Source organism: Pipistrellus kuhlii, unplaced genomic scaffold, assembly GCF_014108245.1.
Source record: "Pipistrellus kuhlii isolate mPipKuh1 unplaced genomic scaffold, mPipKuh1.p scaffold_m20_p_13, whole genome shotgun sequence".
In the NCBI taxonomy this organism is placed as follows: Eukaryota; Metazoa; Chordata; class Mammalia; order Chiroptera; family Vespertilionidae; genus Pipistrellus; species Pipistrellus kuhlii.
The window spans coordinates 7,074,267-7,098,407 of NW_023425438.1; the positions used below are offsets into that span (position 1 = coordinate 7,074,267).

A 24,141-nucleotide genomic window follows, 5' to 3' on the forward strand; every position below is an offset into this window, starting at 1 on the left:
CCATTTTTTTTTGTCTGTTTCTTTTTGTTTTCGTGTGTGTGTGTGTTTTTCTTTAACTTTTCTCCTGATTATGAGTTGTAGGTTCCTACTTTGCATTCTTGGAAATATTTTTTATTAGATACCAGATGTTACGAATTTTATTTTTGGGGGCACTGGGCATACTTGTTATTCCCTTAAGTATTCTTGATCTTTGTTCTGAGACACAGTTGAGTGGGAAACATTTCGATCCTGTGGAGGCTCGTTTCTAAATGTTGTTAGTCTGGAACAGAGCAGCCTGTAACCTGGGTGTAATTTGACCCCCAATGAAACAATACTCTGGGCATTCTACTTCTTGCCCCTTGTATTTTGAAATTTTCTACTCTGGTGGAAACACAAAATATTCCTGACCCTGTCTGAGCTCTGGGGCTTGTTATATCTGCTCCTTTTTGGCCGTTTATTCCTCCAACTTGTGTAGTCTCTTCATGTGCATAAGCAGATCCATCCTCAGCTGAAGTCTTATGACGTGCTCCCTACATAAAGCTTGTCCTCTCTCCTCCCACATTCTGTCCTTCATATGATAGCCACTTGACCTTCCCATATTCTCAAGTCTGTCATTTCATCTCACAGAGACTCCCTGGCTTCGTTTGGATTCCTGCCTCCACAGCATCCTGGAAATTCTCTCAATACAGCCAGCCATATAGGGCAGTGTCCAGCTCATGACTTTGGTTTAACTTCTTTCATTGCTCTCCTGTAATGCCTGGTTTCCAATATTTGAATATTATTGTTTATTTTTTTTAAGATGGGATGCTAAATCCAGCCTGTTACTCCACCTTGACTGGAAGCAGAAGTTGACAGTACCTCTTAATATTCTTCATGACAACCTGGGGGTACAGATAAAATACTTCTGCTACATACTGGACAACTGTCTCAAGGAAAAGCACCTCAATTGTTGGAGATGCATGAGGAGCCATCTGCTTTTTTCATAAAATTCTACTCTGCTTGGAAGAATAACTGACTGGTACGCTGTTGTTCTTCAGATTTGTTTATTTGGCAGGTATTTGTTTGACAATGAATTTTGACAATGAATAAAGTAATACTTTAAACAAAATTAAAAAAAAAAAAAAAAAAGAAATAAAATGGCCGAAACCAGTTTGGCTCAGTGGATAGATCATTGGCTTGTGGACTGAAGGGTCCCAGGTTTGATTCCAGTTAGGAGCGTGTGCCTAGGTTGCGGGCACATCCCCAGTGGGGGGGCAGGAGGAGGAGACAGGAGGCAGCTGATCGATGTTTCTCTCTCATTGATATTTCTAGCTTTCTGTCCCTCTCTCTTCCTCTCTGTAAAAACTCAATAAAATATATATATATAAAAAAGAAAGAAAGAAAATGAATAAAGTGTGCCTATGCCTTCAAGGACAATAACTGACAGTATTTATATAGCCAACAATAAAACTTGGATCTTTCCAGTAAAAACAGGAATTTTAGAAAACTTGTATCTGCTACCATAAGCTTGACAGTTTCCTGATAAGTAACAACTTTTCTGACAAAGTCAATTTTAACAAATGTGATTTTAAAAATACTATATAATGGAATGTTCGACATCTGGAATATCTGCAAAACTCAGCGAACAAACGTTTTCCAAATGCTCCATGCCCCATCATAGAGAAAAGATCCATTCAAAGTATAGGAGAGACCAATGCATTTTATTGTCGTGGAGTAAAAATTTTTATTTGTGTTGGATTCAGATTCCACATTGCGGCTATTTTATATGACACTGCCATTTGTCGTGCTTTGGTTTAATAACAAGAAAATTACCCATAATTATCTGAAGAAACTTTAAAATATTCTTTCTTTTTTCTATTACATGATAGTGTGAGGCCAAATTTTCTTCATATATTTCAACCAAAATAACATACTACAGCAGATTGAATGGATAAAGAAATCCAATTGTTTTCTAATAACTCACACATTAAATTTTTTTAAATGTTCAAAGATGCCAATCCTCTCACAAAATTCTTTGTTTTAGAAAATGTAGTATCATAAGAAAATGTTATTGCCGAAACCGGTTTGGCTCAGTGGATAGAACGTAGGCCTGTGGACTGAAAGGTCCCAGGTTCGATTCCAGTCAAGGGCATGTACCTTGGTTATGGGCACATCCCCAATAGGGGATGTGCAGGAGGCGATTGATCAATGTCTCTCTCCCATAGATGTTTCTCTCTATCCCTCTCTCTTCCACTCTGTAAAATATCAATAAAATATATTTTTAAAATGTTACCTATAATAATAAAAGCATAATATGCTAATTAGACCAGACATCCTTCCAGATATCCTTCCAGACAACCTTCCAAATGAAGCTGTGGTGGACGGGAGCTGAGGCAGAGGCAGCCACAGCAGGTGGGGGCCAAGGCAGAGGCAGCTGAGCAGCTGCTGGGGCCAAGCCCCTTGCACGAATTTCATGCTTTGGGCCTCTAGTTTAAATATAATGATATACTGCTTTTGTTATTTTTAAATATATCCATAATCAAGCCTATGTATAATACCTGGTTTCATTTTCAATACAATAAATATTCATAGACACACGCCACATAAACAAAAGCTATTTGTGGTCCTGAGAGACCAAAACATTTGAAAACTGCTCTGTTAAACTAGGAGAAAGAATACATGAAGCCAATGGAATCACCTAGAAGGATTTTTGGTTTTGGTTTTAAAACATGGCTAGGTGCCACCCCGACATGTTCTGATAAAATGAGGCTGGTGTGTGGTCTGGACATCAGGTTTCTTTAAAAATTCCCTAGATAGTTCTAGCAGGACTGCGAACCACTGCATTAATCACATACTCTGAAAAATACATTAGCAAAAACCACATAATAGATTAATGCTGACATTAATAATCATGTTGTGTAGTAGCTATTTTGTCAGGCCCTGAGGTCAATGGTAAAAAAAAAAAAAAAAAAAAAAGATAGGTAAAGTGGGCCAACCCTGGACTAATTATGGAGCAGGCAATTTATATTCCAACCTCCCAACTTGCCCCTCACTTTTTGCCTCTGCAGAAACACCTTGCCTTCTGTTTCTTTGTTAATCCTCACCTGTGGATATTTTTTTCCATGGCTTTTCAAAGACAGTGGAGGGTTCAAAGACAGTGAAGGGAGGGAGAGGAGAGAGAAAAGGAGGGAGGGAGAGAGAAGCATCCATGTAAGAGAGACACATCAACTGGCTGCCTCCCGTAAGTCCGTATGCCCCAACAAGGAGTAGGGAGCAAACCCACAACCCAAGCACATGCCCTTAACTTGGGAGAAAAAAAACAAAAACAACTTGTGACCCTTCAGTGCTCAGGCCAAGGCTCTAACCATCAAGCAACAGTGTCTTTTGTTCCTTTAATAGCCATGGAGACTATAAAGGGGCCCACATTATATTCCTGCCCAAATCCATCCACCAATGCTTTCAATAATGGAATGAAAATGTTTGCAAAAAAAAAAAAGTTTGCTTCTGCAATACAGTCAGACTTTTGTTGTTCCCTAGAAATCTCAGGAATCCAGATCTCCTGTAAATCTTCCCAACTCCTTTCACCACAGATCAGAGGTCAAAGGGGCAATAAAACTCAGGCGGAGAAATCATCTTTCCCCTGTGTTCTGGCCCTCTCCCTCCCCAGCCCCTCTGAAAGCAGGGGAGAACGTGCTTCATAAACCCGGATTCCTTTTCCCAGCACTGATCCTGCCCCCAAGCGAAATTCCTTTCATTCTTTCACTGTGTCCAGGGTTTTTTAAAACTGATTTCTCTCTGTGGGCTCTGAAAAAGAAAAGGCTTCAAAATCAAAAAAAAAAAAAAAAAAAGAAGAAGAAAAAAAAGAATTTCACTTCACTCAAAAAGATGAGACTAGAGAGAATCAAAAAAGGAGAGCCAAAGAGAAATTTCATCTCTTTACAACTCAGAGACAGCTCTGATCTATATTAATACTGAAACTGACTGCAAGGTGAAGTGTCAGTCCATTGATTGTTAGGAAGCGTAGATAAACATATAGTGTGTGTATCTCTATATATTAGAGATACACATTTTAACTTTTTATTCAAAAAATTGTCTTTAATAAACTTACTTTGCATCTTATAGGATCACGTGGGTGATAAGGTACCAGTTCCTGGACTATGTGAATAGTATGTGAGGGACAAAAAGCTGTTAGCTCAAGATCTTGTTTCCATTCAAAACTACTGGCTAAATTTTATAGTGTACGTCAAAAATATGATCAAGGATGTTAGGTTTGTCAATAATAAGTTCTTAAAGAACCTCTAATTCTGTAAATGAGGACGATGAGAGATATTATCATTATTACCCTCATTGTTAGTAAGAAAATGGAAGCACAGGGAAGGGAAGTAAGCTGCCCAGGGACACGCAGAGCCAGTCAGTTCCGAGGCAGCCAGTGCACGTTTACTTTAACCTACAGGTTTTTCCGGTTCCAAAGGAGAACATTTGAGTCGTCAGGAAAGTCCAGTGTTTACTACGCTGAGGTGAACTTTTGCTGAATGCAAAACCAGACACCTATGAAGCTATTTTATTTCCAAGTTATAAGCAGAATACTCAGTGGGTGTTGCTTTCTCTCCTCTAATCTGATGTCTAAAACCACATTTATTAGAAGGGGAAGAGGGAAATTTTTCAAAAAGAGTCAATACTAAACTGTCAGTTAATATGATTTAAAGTCACGCCTGAGACGCTTTGTTGTCTTTTGTTTTGGGGGTCACTTATGAATTTTCCAAGGTATTTTACTCTATTTATCGATGTTTTAATGATATAAAATTGTGAGGGTTTTCTACTGATCAGGCTATACACACTGTAATCAGATTGAACTATAAAAGTACTCTTTTTCTCCATGTTGTTATCTTGATACAGTATTAGTTGTGATGGTTCATTAGGCCTTTTCTGACTTTTCATGAAAGGACAATTGTCCCAAGAGTAAGTTTTCAAGTCATACAAAAAAAAAAAAATAAAGCTTGTTTTTAAGATTCAGGTGAGGTACAGCACCCTCAAATAAAAGAGGAAGAAGGACTCTAAGAGCTCTTTCCACGGGATTCAAAAATAGAATGCTAAAAAAGCAAATAAAAATGACACAAATTCACAGAAAATAGCAAGTCATTTAAAAACCACACATAGCTATTAATAATAGAAAGTTGCAACACAACATCATAACCCAAATTCTGCCTTAAACCACATATGTTCATATATATAAAGATATATCAAAATATCTATGTATCTTTATTTTTTTTGTTAAAATTAGAATGAATTTAGGCTGTTTGTTTTATTTATATATCTGAAAACATGAGCATAGTATTTCAAGCATTTTAGGACTTCTAAAACAGTATAGACTGTGGTCATAAAAAATCCTTTCTGCCCAGTGGTTTGTATATACACCATTATCCAGACTATAATTAAATGGACTAATCCACCTTCAATTTTAATGTTTGAAAAAGCATTTCAACAGAGCTGAATATCAGCATCAGGCTAAGAGTGTACCTACATTTCCCTGAAAAAGAAGCTAAATTACTCAGCACAGAATTTCAGTAAGACTAATCCCCTTCTGTCACTGGCCAACCAGTGATCTTTTGTGGTTTTTACTCAGTAAGTCACATACCTATTATGGGGAACATTAAGGTTTGAATTTAGAGACCTGTAAGAAAGCAAAAGGTATTAGTTTACTTTCATGATGTATCTGTTTAGTTCTTCCAGAAAATCCTTCTAACAGTTTAAGATTAAATATACACTTCCAACTAAGAAGAAACAAAATGGTAATTTTAGGAAAGCAGGCTGGGAGGAAACTTCATAAACAAATGAAGTGCCCCCAGATAAACAGTGCATCTTTCTTTCTTTGTAAGATATATTTTTATTGCTTTCAGAGAGGAAGGGAGAGCGAGAGACAGGAAAATCAATGGTAAGAGAGAATCACTGATCAACGCTTCCTGCATGCCTTATACAGGGGATTGAGCCCACTACCCAGGCATGTGCCCCGACCGGGAATCGAACCTGACCTCCTGGTTCATAGGTCAATGCTCAGCCACTGAGCCAGGCTGGCCAGGCTAAACTGTGCATCTTCATTCCACATGGAGGCAAAGTGGTCCCCTTCTTTAAATTCTACTCTTAGATGAGAGAAAATGGACACCAATCAGAAAACAAGCTAATGGCTTATGCCACTCAGGACTATACAGGATACAGTCTAAATTATTACTCAGGACGTCCAGAGACTGAAAATATGAGAGAAACATGGCGTAGTGGTTAGATAACAGCCTAATTATGCACATCTCTGTGTGCTAGTATTTCATATGTTTACCAGATTATGCAGCTAGTTACATGATGATGATTTTACAGGGCACACATGCATACATATCTTTAGCATATACTTATGTTTGTAAAAGATTTGGAAAGTATAATCTTTCACAAGAGTAGGGAACTGGCAGTATACTACATTTTCAATAAAATATTGAATGTTTAAAAACAAATACATTATGATTACTCAAAGGAGTGCCTACAGAAATACAAGAATATCTGGTCCAATCATAGTATGTACAGCCTAACCCTGCTACCTTCTTTAATTATTGTCCTCTTGCCCTTTGCTTCCATTGTAATGTAGCTAACACCATTAGTTCTCAAATGCCAGTTCCATATTAAGGCCTGCTCAGGACTATGTTTTCTCAGTCTGTTATAAAATGAGGAAATTAAGGGGGAAAAAGTGTTTTGCTAATCTTCATTCTTATATTTTCCCTTCATAGTTGATGTTACATTTAAAAAATTATATAATGATTTCTAAATTAACTTAATAAACCTTGTGTGTTTTTTTTTATTGTCTTGCTCAGCTGTTCAATTATGGTAAAATACACATAAGATACTAGTAAAATGTATCATCTTAACCATTTTAAGAGTACAGTTCAGTGGCATTTAATATATTCTCCCTGTTGCACAACCATCGCCACCATCCATATTGAGAACTCTTTACCCACTAAATGGTGACTCCCCATTCCCTACTCCTAGCTTTTGGCAACTGCCATTCTACGTTCTGTCTCTCCCTATTTGACTATCTAGGTACCTCGTGTAAATGGAATCATACAGTATCTGTCTTTTTGTGACTGACTTATTTCATTTAGCTTGATGTCCTCAAGATTCATTCATGTTGTAGCATGTGTAAGAACTTCCTTCCTTTTTAAGACTGAATAATATTCCATTATATGTAGACACTATTTTTTGCTTATTCACTCTTCTAATGAACACTTGGGTGACTTATGCTGCTATGAACATGGGTGTACAAATATCTTTTCAAGACCTTGCTTCGATTCATTTGGATATATACCCAAAAGTATAATTAATGAATCATATGATAATCCTATTTTTTAATTCTTGAGGAACAGCTATACTGTTTTCCTCAGCAGCTGCACCATTTTACATTCCCATTAACAGTGCATAAGGGTTCCAACTTTCCCACATTCCTGCCAACACTTGATGGGTAGGAGGTAGTATCTCACTGAAGATTTTATTTGCATTTCCCTAATGATGAGTGATTTTGAGTTCTTGCTTTGCTTTATTTTATTTTTTTCTTGCTTTATTTTAATGTTCTTAATTAGCAAAACAAGAAGTTGACAACTCAGACCCCAATTTCTTATAAATGTATTCGTCATTGAAATCTGAGAACTACCACTGTATTCTCTACATCTCCCTCTCATCTTCCATTTGCCTCTTCAATTCATTTCAGCTTGCCTTTGGCCCTCAGTCTTCTCCTGACACCTCTTTCACCAGAGTCAACAAACCATTCACTTATTATTGCCAGGCAGAATGGGCCTTCTTTAGCACTTCCATGATGAGTGAAAAGCACAGAGGCTCTGAAGTCAAACATAGAATCCTGCATCCTTCAGCATAACACCGCACCAAGGAACGCAATGCTTGCCCCGGTCTTCCTGCAGGGTTCTGCCACCTTCTCCACAGTTCCATTCTCCACCCTCTGCCATGCCTCCCAGACTTCTAGTATTCAACCACGTCAGCGGAGGACTAAGACTGGGAAAGGCACTTTGCAAGGAATGTAAGGATGAATCAGCTATGACCCCTGCTCTCGAGGAGCTTACAGCTTAGGAAGAGAGAGAGTGAGGTAAAGGTGTGACACACGTGCTACGGAAGGAAGGAATGGTTATCCCCGTCAGGCCTGGAAGAGGCAGGAAAGGCGTCCCAGAGACTACTTGAACGGAATGAGTCTTTGAAATGTTTGCCAGGTGGAAAAGGGGGAGGCAGGTGTGGCATGAACAAAAGCACGCAGGGGAATTGCACGAGGTCATAGATATATGAAGAATGGGGGTCAGCAGTATGAGAAAGCAGGAAGGGGGCCATTGAAGGGGGCATGCCTGCTCTAAAGTTAGCACAAGAAAGACACTGGTTGCACCAAGACCGGTTTGGCTCAGGGGATAGAGCGTAGGTTTGCAGACTGAAAGGTCCCAGGTTCGATTCCGATCAAGGGCATGTACCTTGGTTGCAGGCACATTCCCAGTGGGGGTGGGGGGTGCAAGAGGCAGCTGATCGATGATTATCTCTCATTGATGTTTCTAACTCTCTATCCCTCTCTCTCATCCTCTCTGTGAAAAAAAACAAAACAATAATTGTGTTTTTTTTAAAGATGCTGATTGGCAATTGAAGGATTTGAGGCTCAGGAAATGATAGGACGGATTCCACATTTTATTTATTTTTTTTAATTTTTTAAATATATTTTATTGATTTTACACAGAGAAGAATTGAGAGGGACAGAGAGTTAGAAACATCGATGAGAGAGAATCATCGACCAGCTGCCTCTTGCACACCCCCTACTGGGGATGTGCCCACAACCAAGGTACGTGCCCTTGACAGGAATCGAACCTGGGACCTTTCAGTCCGCAGACCGACGCTCTATCCACTGAGCCAAACCGGTTTCGGCGGATTCCGCATTTTAGAACTATTGTTCTGGTGGCAGAGTGGAGAGCGGGTTAAAGAAGAGAAGGTTCGAGGCAGGGGAATCTCATAGGTCACTTCAGTAGATCAGGCGAGAGTTAGTAAAAGGCCTGAACTAAGATGGTAATGGTGGCAAAAGAAGAAAGGCACACAACACAGGAAACTGGAAACCGGTGGGGGTTAGCCACCGATGAGATCTGGAGAAAAGAGAAAAGGAATTCAGGCAGAAGTTTCTGCCATGGATGACTAACCAGACGTGGTACTCTGCGCTAAGATTGGAAACACGCAGAGGAAGAAGAAAAGATGAGCTCAGTTAGGGACACGTTGCATTTGTGATTTTTCTGTGGGTCATTCAGGTGGTTACAGACAGAGATCAAAGGATTTTTTATTTATTTTTATTTATTTTTTTTAGAGAGAGAGAGAGAGAGATGGGCAGGAGATGGGGCTAGAGATACAGGTTTGTAAGATGGAAGTTGCAGCCACATGGAGTAGATGCAGCAGATGCCCTGCCAATATCTCCTCCACACTCACCATTCAGGTGAGGGCTCCTAACGGCAAACACCCATCACTCTGTTGGGGGCCCTCTGGGTGGGCTGGCCAGCGCAGCGGGTAATGAGGAGTGACTGCCATAGGGCCTGGGATTTCTTTGGGGAGTCATAAAAATATTCTCAAATTAGATGGTGTGATCTTGCACCATCATTTATAAATGTACTAACACCCAGCAAATTGCACACGTTTCAAGAGTGGATTTTATGGCTTATAAATTATATCTCAATTTTTTTTAATTGTGAAGAAGAAGAAAAAAACCAATAGCTTAGCCTAACTGAACTGCTTAGCTCGCAAATGTGTCCATGTTTTCACACCTATGTGCCTTTGCTCACTGTTGCTTCCAACTAAAATTTTCTTTTTTGTTTTTTCCCCATTCCTCTCCCCATATTTCCAAATCCTACTCTTTCTTCAAAAGCTAGCTAAATTCTCTTTTCCCATGCACTCACTCTTCCCCAGGTCAGGGGAATGTCTTGTACTTCTCTAACATCTGCTAGCTATTTATTTTGCTTCCTGCTTATTTTTTTTTTAATTCTCGTCTCTGTACTAGAGATCTTCACATATCTTGTTTAATGCACTTTAGGTTCCTGAGAACAGCTGTTTTACCTGTAGATCTATTAAGTGCCTTGCACATGGAGGCCTCTCAAAAAAAAAGATTCCTGAATCAATACATCAAGGACTAGAAAGTCTCAAAGGGAATCTAGGAAAAAAGACGAAGGAAATTAATATCAGTTAGCCTTCAGCTAAACACTTCATCATGATTTAAGGAACTATGAGACAATTTAAAGCCTGTGAAGTCTGAATTCTTTCTAGAGATACTTGAGATTTTGAAATGTGAAGTGTCTGATCAGAGTACGGATTATAGTAAAATGTTCAGGTCATTGTAGTCTATCTATACTATAAATAAAACCAACATGCTCTGGCCAGGTGGCTCAGCTGGTTGAAGTGTCATCCTGTACATGAAAAGGTTGCTGGCTCCATTCTGTTAGGGCGCGCTCTCTCTCTCTCTCTCTCTCTCCAAAAATCAATAAAAACATTTCCTTGGATGAGGATTAAAAAATAATAATAAAATATATAATCAAACGGTAAATTATATAAAGCCACCTTTAAATGCAAATAAAGAAAAGAGGTGTCATGTGGAATTCTCACACACACACATACACAAATCCTTAAGCCTCTATATAGTAGCAGCTTGATTCATTTGGCAAAGTGGCTTCTAGGAAGAGTAACATCTGTCTCTTTAAGGACCACGAGAGAAAATGGAAGTCACTGGTGCGATGGGACTGGCTGTAAACGGCTCCAATGAGGTCCTGGGAATCCTGCGAGAGAGGATATTTGGGGCTGGACTAAGACGTCTGCTGGGAAGTGGAAGGAAGAAAAAGGCAAAGTTAGGTAAGGGCATTCTTTAAAAAAAAAAAAAAAAGTAAACAACTGAATTTACTTTCAATTTTACAGTGAGAGAATGGCAGCGCAAGATGAAGTATAAGGTGTAATTAGATGGAACGAGAGAGCTACTACTGGATGTGAGACATTTAGCAGCCTCCCGTCCTGAGAATGTTTCAGAAATGTTTTTTGGTTTTTTTTTGAAAAACATAGCTTCAGGGTAGGACTAGGGTTTATACGATTTTACTTATCTCATCTTCGATATTCTCCCTCCCCCTCCTCCTCTCCTTTTTTCTCCTTCTGTTAATCTTCACCCAAGGATATTTTTCCTATTGTTTTTTTTTTTAGAGAGAGGGACAAAAGGGAGTGGGGGGAGGACCAGCCAGCCGGAGAAACATCTACGTGAGAAAGATCATGTCCACTGGTTGCCTCCCACCGGGGACTCAGTCCGCAACCCAGGCACACGCTCTTGACCAGGAATCGAACCCGCGACCCTTCGGTCCTCGGGTACCGCTCTAAGCACTGAGTGCACGGGCCAGAGCACAACTCGCATTTATTAACTTTAAATCCTGGGGCAGTCATGAAGATTGACGACTTGGTATAAAATAAAAAAAAAGTAGGGACCCACTTTAACTTTCTTTTCTTTCTATTCTCAAAAAACAAACAAACAAACAAAACCTGCCCTCTTGACTTCTGCTTGGGGACGGAAGGATTGTTGTTGACTGCAGCCCTCCCCTTCGCTTGTTTCCACACAATTCAGTGAAGTCCTTGGAGGGCGGGGAGGGGAAACATTTTGACAGAAGGAGAATGAGGTCGTTTCTGGGACAGCTGCTCGGGCTTTTCTCGCCCAAAACATCTGGGATTGAACACGCCGTGTGTTTTCCACTTGGATGCTCACCCCGATTTCCACCCCTGTACCCCCCACCCCCACCCCCGTTCCATTCACCAGACATTGCCACCGGGCTTCCCGGCCAGGAGAAGCCCAGATCCTTGGCTCCTGCCCGCACTTCCCTTGGATCGCAGGGGGTACGCACTGGAATTTTAAAGATGCCCAAGTTATGCCGAAACCGGTCTGGCTCAGTGGATAGAGCGTGAGTCTGCACACTGGTTCGATTCCGGTCAAGGGCATGTGCCTTGGTTGCGGGCACATCCCCAGTGGGGGACGGGGGGAGTGCAGGAGGCAGCTGATCGATGATTCTCTCTCATCATGTTTCTAGCTCTCTATCCCTCTCTCTTCCTTTCTGTAAAAAAATCAATAATATATATATATATATATATATATATATATATATATATATATTTTTTTTTTTTATTATTATTATTATTTTTTTTAAAGATGGCTAAGTGGGGAAACCCCACACCCATGGGAAGCAGCCACTTCAGGGTAGGCTGCTGTTGGCGGCGGGGGCTCTGGCTGCGTCCGCCTGCCTGGGTGCGGGATGCCCGGGGTGCTCTGCCCTGCCAGCCGCCCCCGAGGGCAGGCACCCACCGGGAGGGCACGCGGGCAGCTGGGAGAAGCGATCTCAGGGTGGGGACTGCTCTCAGCTCTGCACCCCCGACCCATCTCCCCCTCTCTGCTCTGCACCCCCGACCCGTCCCCTCCCAACCCCCCCAACCCCTGTTCCAGCCCGCACCTCTGGCCTCCCGCCCCCATCGCCTCCGCCGGAGCGGGACCGCGAGAGAAAAAGACAGACAGCTCGGCAGCCACGCCGGGCACCCCGGGCGGCGCGAGTAACGGCTCCAGACCCTCGGGCGCGCCCCGCTCCGCCTCTACCCCCCTCCCCCCGGCCCCCCGCGCGCTCCCGGAGGCGCCGCGGCTCCCGAGGGGGCGGCGCGAGCCCGGGGCATCCAGGGTCCAGAGGACCGAGAGTGCCGCCCCCGCGCGGCTCCCCCCGCCCGCGCCCCGCCCGGGAACTACAACTCCCGGCAGCCCCCGCGCCGGCCGCGCGCCCCCGCCCCGCACGCGCGGGCCCCCCGCCCTCGGGCTCCGGGACGGGACGGGGAGGAGGGCGGAGGCGGGAGGAAGGGGCGCCTGCGGCGGGCGGGATCCTGAGAGGCGCGTGAAGCCTCGCTGGCGCCTCGTCCGAGACCCGAGCGCGGAGTTTCTCCCGGACGGACGGCCGAGCCCTCCTCCTCCTCCTCCTCCTCCGTAAGAAGTCGCCCCAGGGGGCGCGGGACCGACCCCGAAAAAGTTAGCGCCGCCGCGGCCGCCGCTTTGTTCTCGGGCCCCGGCGGGCGGGGGCGGCCCCTCCCCCACCCCTCCCTCTCCCCCTCCCCTCCCCCTCCCCGCACGCGGCGGCGGCGGCGGCGGGACTGGACGGCGCGGGGCTGGGCGGCGGCCGCGGGCCGGGCGGGAAGTTGGCGGCGCGCGCGGCGATGGGGGCGCCGGAGGCCAAGTTCCGGCGGCGGCGGCGGCGGCGGCGCGGGGCGCGGGGCCCACTGGGTCTCCGCGGGCGACCCCCGCGCCCGGCCCCTCGGCCACGATCGGGTGGTCCCGGGCCCCCCAAACCAGCCCCGCCGCCGGAGCGGCGGCAGCCGGGCTCCGGAATGGGGGATGAGCCTTTCTCTTTCCTTTTCATCCCGCTGCCGGGTGGGTGCCCTTCTCCAAATGGGGGCGGGGGGGGGGGGAGGCCGTGTGTCCGGAGAGCGCGAGCCCCCGCCCCAGCTTCCTGAGTCTGCTTCGAAGTTTTGCAAGTTGCAGCGTGGCCCCGAGTTGTTCTCAGTCACCCGGAGGAGGAGTTTTTTGTTGTTTTTTTTCCTCGTTTATTTTTTTTTTTTCTTAAGATGAAACACAGAGGGGTGCAACTGTTTCTCCGAGCCATAAAAACAACCCGGACCGCCCGGCTGCCTGTTGGATATTTTGTTTGAAGCCATCGCAGCCAGAGAGAGGCGGAGGCCCCGCCGGCTGGCAGGCAGGCGCCGCTAGAAACCGAGTGACAGGCGAGTGTGAGAGCGGCAGACTTTTACACACGCACACACACATGCACACACACGCACACACGCACAGATTGATGATGGCTGGGACCTGAGTCTCTCCGCCACACCCATCCCCACAGGAAACAAGGCTATCAGTGTCATCTCCGATTAGAGAGGATAAGTTACACCCTGCGCTGCTACTGCTCTGTGCGATCCAGCCTTGAGGAGCTGCTTATCTAGTCGCAGATTTAAAAACAAAAACTTTTAAATGCCGCAATCTGTACCTCGGAAAAATGTTCCTCTTACACGTGCTTAAGGCTGACGTTCTTCCTGAACGTTTTTTAGCGACTGGTTTTGCTTCGATCAAACCTCCCAACTTCTGATGCAACGAGGGCTGGGCATCATCTGTGGGTTTGCTGCTCAAGGCATTCCATCAAGTCTAGGCCAGGTTTACTTTATAACGGGACCTTTCCCTCCTCCCCTGGGAGGATCTGGGATGGAGAGCAAGCATGGCAATGCAGGCAAAAGGAAGTGGCACGGTTTGATGAAAGGAGTTAAAACGTGTCCCAGAAGCCTTCATGGTACTAGGTTTTGCTTCCTGTAGGGAAAAGAGATGTGGTAAGTCTGTCTGATCAGATGAGCTTGGAATATTTGGCAAGCCAGTTTCCACCCGAGGCTCAATCGTTTGGTATATGGCATTTAACTTTTTAGCGGATTCAAATTCAGGAATGCTGGCTGCTTTATATCTTGAAACTAACTTTTTTAAGGCATCCCAGGTAGTGAGTCTTTTAAATATGCAGATTTGACTAGCTTTCAGTTTCATCCGGTGACCTCCTTAAAATAAAAGTTTCTCTTTTACTGGATTGTTTTCCATGTAAACACTGCCGCACTCAAAAAAAAAAAAAAAAAAAAAAAAAAAAAAAAACCTTTTAAGTTTTGGGGTGTTAAATTTTAAAAATTATATAAGTATTGAAAAAAACATTTATTTAAATAAATACTGGTCATTTAAATGCACTTTCTTGAGGGACTCTATTTTTAAAAGGATATTTAAAGTTGGTGTAAATATCATATTGGAGTTATTGCTCATTTTTTAAAAGAGACTGCTTTTACAGAACTTGAAATATGGGGAAATTATTTGCTAGTACAAATTTTAATTTGTTTAATAATAATCATACTTATGATCCACAATTTTCTGTACTGATAATACTTTGAGTCGCTCCCATTATGTAATTCAAGTTGAACTTGTGTGTGTGCCTCTTTGTAGCAATTGTCTCATTAGTGGGGGAAAAAGATTTGAGGTGATGTACTTGGGAGATGTTTGAATTTTAATTTCATATACAAAGAAGTTCTCTCCACATACATGGTTGGTTTATAGCAGCAGGATGTGAGAAATGGTTCATTGGCTATCAGCCAATCAATTTCTCAGATACGACTGATGTAAGGATTGGTGATGAAGCTCAACAGATTCATTCAACATTGCCAAACTGACAGTCTGTAATCTTATTACTGGATAAACATTTCAGTGCCTGCTCAGAGGGCCGACCTGGGGACCTCTCTTTCTGTGTTGTCTTTGACAGTGGAAAAACTGAGAGTGAAATACCCCTGCTTCAGCTGAGCAGAATTTTAGCAGCAACAATGTAGTCAAATGTGAGCTCTTAGGAGAAAAAGTCTATTAACCTAATGTAATAGTTATGTTTTTTAAAACAGATAAATAGGTTTAAGGAATGCTACAAACTATTCTTTTAAACAAACCAAAAAGCCACAAAGTTATTTGAATTTTTTAATAATACAATATGCAGTTGAAAGCAACATCAGTATTACTAAGCAAAGTCAAGCCTAGATTAAGTCAAAACATGGACATTGACTTCAGGACATTGGTCAGTATTGCTTTAAAAAAGGCCACATGCTTTTTTACATGTTGAAAAAATACACATATCGCCAAAACCGGTTTGGCTCAGTGGTGGAGCGTCGGTCTGCGGACTGAAAGGTCCAGGGTTCGATTCCGGTCAAGGGCATGTGCATTGGTTGCAGGTGCATCCCCGGTGGGGGGTGTGCAGGAGGCAGCTGGTTGATGTTTCTTTCTCATAGACATTTCTAGCTCTCTATCCCTGTCTCCTTCTCTCTGTGAAAAATCAATAAAATATATTTTTTTTAAATACACTTATCAACAGGAGAATAAAAAGCACCCCCCTCCCCTGTTAATCAGCATTCTTGGCACACAAAACTAAATTGAATCAGGAAAACCCATTACTCATAGAAAGTCATGGTAAATATGCTATTCTGAATAGAAAGAACATTTTACCTTTTCACTATAGCCTTTGCTGAATACAAAAAGAACACTGGCTAATGGACTTCCTTTTGAAGTATTTGTTGTGTCTTCCTGGAATCCTATTTGCTTCACTCTGCTTCCCTGAGTCGGACTGATCCTTAGATCTCGCTTTAATACCACTTCCTTACAGGCACACCTTGCCTGAGACCCCAGTTGAAATTAGGTCCTCTTAGCACTATACTCTGTCATATCACTCATTATAATTTGTAATTGCCTAGCTGTTTATGTGAATGTTTGTGTGCTGTATATGGCCCACATCATACTGTAACCTTCAAAAAGAGCAGTATCATGTCTGCTTTGGTCACTTCAGTGTCTCATAACGGTCTGGCAAATAACGGGCACTCAATAAGTGTTTGTTGAGTGAAAATCCTGCTATCAGAGCTGCTTCTAATTAAATGCATTGCTAAGAGATAATGTACATGTAGTGTAGGTGGGAGGTGAGGAAGAGGGCGAGAAAGGTAGATCAGCTTGTAATGTTACCATGAAGTAACTCTCAGTTAAAACCCCCTAACCTCCAGGGCCTTTGTTTTACTTATCTCTAATAATAAGGTACTTTACCTTTGTATTCCCTTCAACAAGGTGACAGATTATATGATTTTATTTGAATGGGGTAGGTCAGCGTTTTTCAACCGCTGTTCCGCGGCACACTAGTGTGCCGCGAGATGTTGCCTGGTGTGCTGTAGGTGCAGACAAGACAAGAATTTTATAATTTTTCACTATTTTGTTTACTTAATATTTCATAATAAAGTAATTATAAAATACTTTCTTTGTGTTTATTTGATTCCTATTCAAGAGAATTACTTTATATATAGTCAATATAGGCACAGAGTTAAATTTTTTAACATTTTCTAATGGTGGTGTGCCTCGTGATTTTTTTCATGAAACAAGTGTGCCTTTGCCCAAAAAAGGTTGAAAAACACTGGGGTAGGTGACAGAAAGCTCCCCCAAGGCAAATTCCAGATGTTTCAAATAAGCATATTAGAAGTGCTTGCCAATTTATAGATGTTAGAAACCAATATACCTAATTGATGTAAAATGTATGTGTACTGTTGTCAGTTTTATCATTGAAGCATAAAGACAAAATAAATCAGAGCTTTTAGATTTCTGGTATATTTAGTTTTAATATTTTGTACCCTACATCTTGTTGCATCTTACAAATCAGAGTTCCATAAAACAAAACAGGGAGAGGAAAAACAGATGGGATGAGTGGGCAGAAGCTAATATGACAGCTCACTTACTTTCTTCTATTTGTGTTCATGCTGAATGTTTTAAAAATATTTTTGTTCATAAGTATAACATTTATGTGGTTTATTAATAGTTATCAGTAATTCTGATAAATTAGTAGATAGTATTACTAGACAGTTACTTTTATTTGGCTAGTGTTAGCAGGTATAATAAAATGAAAATTTAGTGGAAGACATCTATTAAAATTAAATAATTATTGAACATGGCAACATCTTGTATTTTGTAATATTTAACCTGCACATTTTCATAGATGTTTTTACTACTTTTTTTTAATGACAGATCAGCTTTTTTAAATCCACACTGGTGTCAGGTATTACGGAGCTCATTGCTTCACGAGAAAACCTGTTCCGTTTTTGAGGTGCTGGAGGTGGGATGAGATAGTAGAAGGAACAAGGGTTTTGGAGTCAAGGAAACTTTTGTCTGAATCCCAGTCCCATCACTTATTAGCTGTGTAGTTTTGGACAAGCAATAACTCAAGCTCTAATTCCTTTTCTATAAAATAGAATTAAAACAAATCTTCCAGAGTTGTTGCCAAGGTTTAATAAAGCATCGCATCTCAATTGCATTATTTAGCATAAAGTAGTAGCTTAGTTAATTCCTTCACCTAAATCCTGTGAAAATTGCTAGGATTTCCTGAATACTTACTGTAAGCCAAGGACTGTTTGTTGTAGGTACTTACTTAGCTCAGTTTTCACAACAACCTCTGAGGTAAGTAAGTAGTGCTATTATTTTCATTTTACTTCCACCCTCTGCAGTGATGCTGAATAAAACCTATTGTTTTCTTAACACCTTTTCAAATATTTGAAGACCATTATTCTGTTTGGTTTTGTTAGTCATATTTTATCACGTGACATTGTTTTCACCATTATATTACTTTTAAAAAATCAATACAGCTCTAAAAAAATGTGGGCTGTAGAAATGAATACACTAGTAAAGTAGGCTGACTGGCACCCAGTATACAGAGTGATGCTGATATATTCTCTGTGTCCTGGGATTTAAGATTGCAGCTCTTTTGGTCATTATATTAGCAGCTCCCACTCTTGGGTTTATAACTTCTCTTAGGAACAGTTTCTAAGAAGCATTTCTCCATTTTTTTTTTTTTTTTTTTTTTTTTTTTTTTTTTTTTTTTAAGAGAGGAAGAGAGAGGGATAGATAGTTAGAAACATCGATGAGAGAGAATCATCGATCAGCTGCCTCTTACACACCCCCTACTGGGGATGTGCCCGCAACCAAGGTACATGCCTTTGACCAGAATCGAACCTGGGACCTTTCAGTCCACAGGCCAACGCTCTATCCACGGAGCCAAACCGGTTTTGGCAGCATTTCTCCATTTCTCTACTGCACATTTAAGTTTTTGAAACTAAATGCAAAGCTTTACACACATCCTTGTTACATTTCACTTTAATTTTACTTTATTTCCCCCAGATTGTAGAGTCTCGAGTTTTGGAAGCAGTTCCTGAAGTTCTCTTTGCGAAACAGTATGTTTTGCAAAACTTGGGTCCGAATGCCCTCCCCACCTCTTAATATCCACAGTGGGCGAATTGCTTTATCTTCTTTGCTTAGTTTTCTCACCTGCAGAAATGAAGTTTGCCCTGTCAGATTCCAAATGTAGAACCAAGGACAGACTTCCAAGGCCCTTCCTCATCTAAGTTGACATAGAGCAGCAAGCTTATCCAAGTCACACTCAGGCAACATATATCAAAAGTCACTTGGAAAACCATCTTGAACACTGTTTTGAGGAGAATACACTATATATATATATATTTCTGGTTTTCCCAATTGTGTGATCTTAGGTGAGTACTCCAATCTCTAAGCCTCTGTTTTCTCAACCATAGAATGGGTTGTTGGAAGGATTATATGAGGTAATACATATAAAGTGCTTACAAAAGTGTGACAGATAGAGTAATTATTAGAAATCTAGAAATCATTCTTTTCCAAGATCTAAGTGCAGTTGATTTGACATTATTTGTTCTGTTTGAATTCATGCTGATATCCAGTGATCATTATATTCAAAACCATTCTTAGGCATTCAAACACCATATATAGCCTAGTCTCAGATTTGACTAAGGCTTAATATTACATTTATTTGTCTGTAATTTCTGAAATCTGCTTCCCACTCCTGCCAGCCCGCAAAACTTGATGCAACTCTGACCCATCTCCAGGCCATAATTAGTTCTCTCTGAGCTTCTTCTCCAAGATTATAGCAGCTTTGTATGATACTCGTTTATTGCTTTAGCAATATGGAATGGATTGCATCTGGACCTGAAGATTTACATTCACATTAAGCTGTTTTAGTCTCTGTTATTCACCAGGCTCAGGTTTCAGTTCTCAATGTTCTTCTGCAACCGTAGTTGAAAAACTGAGAGAAGATAAACAAAATACAAGTTGAGCAATTCTGCCTTCTGTACGTGCTCTCTCAACCTTACCAACATCCTCTCTGAGCAGTGATTCTCTCAGTTCCTTGTTCTCTTTGAAAAATAGTACATTTTACCAAACTTGGGTCCAAATCGCCCCCCACCTCTCACTAGCCATGGTGGGCAAGTTGCTTTATCTGCTTGTGCTTCAGTTTTCTCACCTACAGGAATTATGTTTGTCCTGTAAAATTCCAAAGAGATATTGTGAGATAAAGTGTGTGAAAAATTTGTAGAATTTAAGTGCTGTACAATATAAGGTGGGATAATAATCGTTTATTTGAATTTAGCTATAAAACCTGTTATCATCTTGAAGCATTTTTTCCCCAAGTCTTCGTGTGTGGGGTTTTTTGTTTGTTTTTGTTTTGTGTGTGTGTGTGTTTGTTTTGTTTTGTGTGTGTGTGTTTTAGTTTTCCCATTTCTGATACTATATCTGTATGGTTTTGTTGTTCTATTATGTTCATCCTAATTTCTTTAGCTCCATTAGCTTCTCTCCAGGGAGTCATTCTGCAGCCATACTGAATGCTTCCCTCTTTTTTATTATTGGAATTGTTTACAGGTATATAAATGGAATTTAGAAAGATCCATCTCTTGTGAGCCATTTCACTTAGCCATTGGTTTGGTGGGATCATACCTTTTTATGTTTTGAACTGTCCTTTTTAAAAAGTGTGATACATATGTAATTGTATGTATGTGCCTAGTTGATCTCTTCTTTACTTTTAGAAGTCTTTTATGATGAGATCACTTTTTGTTGAATTCCCCATCGTTATTATGTTTTTCACATTACTTGTTGGCCATATAACTTGTCTAGTATATCTCCACCAGCTTTCTTAGTCTTTTGAAAGAAATCTGTCAACAAAGCAACTCAACAATTATATTTTGTCAGAGTTAGCCTTTTGTTGTTGTTAATCCATACCCGAGGATATTTTTCCATTGCTTTTTAGAGAGTGGAAGGGAGAGGGAAAGACAGAGAGAGAGAGAGAGAGAGAGAGAGAGAGAGAGAGAGAGAGAGAGAGAGAGAGAGAGAGAAAGAGAGAGAGAAACATTGATGTGAGAGAGATACATGCATTGGTTGTCTCCTACACGTACCCTGACCAGTGCTAGGGATCGAGCTTGCAACCTAGGTTCATGCCTTTAACCAGAATCAAGTCTGCCAGCCAATGCTCTATCCACTGAGCAAACTCAGCTAGAGCCATAATTAGGCTCTAATTTAAGAAAGAATACTCTTAATTTGTCAAGATAATTATATATGTTTTATATGGCTGAGTAGTACATATTTTATTATTTTATTTCTATGACAATATGACTTTTCTTTTTTATCCCTTCTGTTATTCTCTGTTTCCTCTGTCATAACTCAGTTGTATGTTTGTGGAATAAAAATATTTGATTTCAAGTTTCAGGTATTTGTGAGGAGTGCTGGGTTATTATTCATTCATTCATTTATTTATTTAAGCAGGAGGCTTTCCCTGAAGTGAAAAATTGGCTCTGATAACTAGAAGAAAAAAAAAAAGGCCAAAAAAGAGTTATTGGTGAATTATAAAGATACATTCAAAAATTCTCACTTGGAAAATAATAGGTGTTCTTGCATTTTTTAAATGTCAAATGAGTATAAAATGTTAAAAGTTTTTTTTTTTTGTTTTGTTTTGTTTTTTAATTTCTTCCAGGTTTACTACATCTCTGAAAGAATCAACTTTTCTCGATGGGCCCTTTAATCAAATGAAATATACCTGAACTATTTTAAAAAGCTTTGTACTTTATAATGGAAATATTTACCCCAACTAAAAATGAAAATGAGATCTTTTGAGAAGGTGATTTAAGGTGTGGACATTCGAGAAAGTATCCCATCCAGTCAGTGAACCAAAGGATAAGTACTGAAATAATCAATCTGAAACACCTTTTATAAGGGTTGGATTTTATCTAGACAAAAAAACTATTTTTATTCAGTATGAATTTTCTGAAATTTAAAGAGAGAGACAAGAGTAAACTTAAAAGAAAATAAATGAAGATGCTTAGAAAGTAAGCAGTCAACTCTTTTTTGATGAGGACAATTCAGTGATGTTAAATCCTGGTTGTGGTCCTAAAGCCTAGACTCTCTTTTGATGGGCCTGATATTAAGGGAAGTAGCGACCTTTTGTGCATTTAACTCACAGATGTAGAACTGCAGCCATCAGTATGAGTAGCTTAAAAGAGGAAATAAAGAAGTTTTCAACTAAATCTAAAAGTACAGAGATTTTTTTTCCTGCTGAGGTTTTAAAAGCTTCTCCATAACCATTGAAAAAGAATTGACAACTATTTTAAAAGATTAAAGAAAGGCAGATGTCTGCAAACAATTCCCCTCCATCAGCCCAGAAGTCTGTATTACCTGCAACTCTTCCTGCTGTGCTTCCAACCTCTTCTTCAAGTTCGAGTCCGAAGACAGGACTCTCTGCCCGGCTCTCTAATGGAAGCTTCAGTGCCCCGTCGCTCACCAACTCCAGAGGCTCAGTGCATACAATTTCATTTCTATTGCAAATTGGCCTTACACGGGAGAGTGTTACCATTGAAGCTCAGGAACTATCTTTATCTGCTGTCAAGGATCTTGTGTGCTCCATTGTTTATCAGAAGGTACTGTGCATGCTGTTTATGTCAATAGTTTTTCTAAGTAATATTGTTTCTAATGCTTTTTTGTGAATTATATATGAACCAATGAATTAACACATATGGATGAATTAATTGTTTATATCCTAATTCTGAGCATTGTTGGAAGAGTTCGAATAGACCTATCTATCTATCTATCTATCTATCTATCTATCTATCTATCTATCTATCTAAAAGGCTAAGCGACTGACCGACTATCTAACTGGCCGGTAGGTATGACACACACTGACCACCAGGGGACAGACGCTCAGCACAGGAGCTGCCGAGTGACAGCAACTTTGCAGAGTGCCCTCTTACATTCCGGGACCCCTTGGGGGATGTCGGAGAGCCAGTTTTGGCCTGATCCCCACCTGTCAGAGGGACCCCCGCTCACTCCGCAGATACCTTCGAGCCAAGGCCCAGGTGTGGCTGGCCGGGGAGGGGCCATGGGAGGTTGGCTTCAGGGCATGTCTGGCCCGTTAAGCCCAGTCCCACCCCACCAGCTACCTTATATTTAATTTCCTTTCAGTGTGCACGAATCCATGCACCAGGCCACTAGTGAGTCTGTAAAGGCTGAAATTTCAAAGTCTAACAACTGGAGCCTGTATCTCAACTTTAAAATAGTGCTTATTCAGTTGTCCTTTTAAGAGCAGGAAAATCAGCATAAAGTCAAGAGAATTTAAGAAATCTCGTTTGATTTCATAGAAAACAATAGGTAGAGAGCACAAGGTATCAAGATGTCATATACAGCTGCAGCTGAGTCCCAGGTCCATCCCTTGGTCTTTCTATGTGCCCTCTTTTTTATACTCTTCCCTTTAGATCTTGATTTCATCTAAATGCCATTTAATATGCGTAGATCATATTATTTTTGTCTTTCAAAAACCAAGTACATGAGTTTGAATATGTGACAATACATGAAAATTTGAAAGTTGAGGATGGTTTTGTTTCTCACTCACTGACCCCCTGCCCTATATCATGCCATGTTTTAAGGAACCTTAGCTAAATGCCTTTAGTAATTTTGTTTTGATGGCTGGCTGGTATGTTTTCTCTCTATATAAAAGCCCAACGACCAGAATGGCAGAACAACCAGAATGACCAGTGGCTATGACACACATTGCGGCAGCCAACCAGTCTGATCCAGACGCCAATTGCTCCCTCCTCTCTCCATCCTTCCCCTAACCCCCCGGCCGGTCCTGCCCCCTATCAGCCCCCAGTACCCCGGTCAAGGGTGGGGCTGGCCAGTCAGATGCCCTCGGCCCCTTCCCCTAGCTGGCCACAGCCCCTTCCCCTCATTGGCCCAGCCCAATGGGCCCCATCAGGGCCAGCTGGCTGGACTCTACCCATGCACAAATTAATGCACCAGGCCTTTAGTTTTATCATAAAACTATATGTAGATAGGTGGCATAAATTGGTTTCTTTTTATTTTTAATGAACCAAACGTATGTTTCAACTTTTTTCAAATAAATTAGTATACTTTATGTTTCAAAATCATATCAGTGAGGTTAATATATGTGGATTCAGGCTTTTCATCTTATTGTTTTTGTTTCAGTTCCTTATGCTGTATATAGTGTGTCATTATCTTCTGATGTAGAAGTAATTAACAATCCAACAAATATTATGTGCTTTATGAAGACGACCTACACCTCCTGTGTTCAACAGTGACTTTTCTACTTCAGTGTAGCCCACTTGTTTTACGGATCAGTAAAACCATCTCCTGTCTTTAAGTATCTTTGCTTTTAGTTTCCCTTTCATTAACTGTGACAGGGCTTGTTCATAAAT

At 41.2% G+C, this 24,141-nt stretch overlaps 1 protein-coding gene and 1 long non-coding RNA gene across 3 annotated transcripts in view; one reads left to right on the forward strand and one right to left on the reverse strand.

Annotated features, from left to right (window-relative positions):
• Positions 1-12,870: 12,870 nt before the first annotated feature.
• Positions 12,871-21,534, reverse strand: LOC123652204. Its single transcript, XR_006741376.1, has 3 exons — positions 21,417-21,534; positions 20,398-20,401; positions 12,871-12,981 (listed from the first exon to the last, which is right to left on the reverse strand). It is a non-coding gene; the product is annotated as an uncharacterized LOC123652204 (long non-coding RNA).
• Positions 21,535-21,662: 128 nt separating this feature from the next.
• The window catches only part of PRKD3 (protein kinase D3), a 44,368-nt gene continuing 41,889 nt past the window's right edge, over positions 21,663-24,141 (forward strand). For both annotated transcript variants that reach the window (XM_036434745.2, XM_036434746.2), the window contains exon 1: positions 21,663-22,350. In XM_036434745.2, coding sequence (XP_036290638.1) covers positions 22,063-22,350 — 288 coding nt within the window. In that variant the 5' untranslated portion in view covers positions 21,663-22,062. The remainder of the gene's footprint in view (positions 22,351-24,141) is intronic.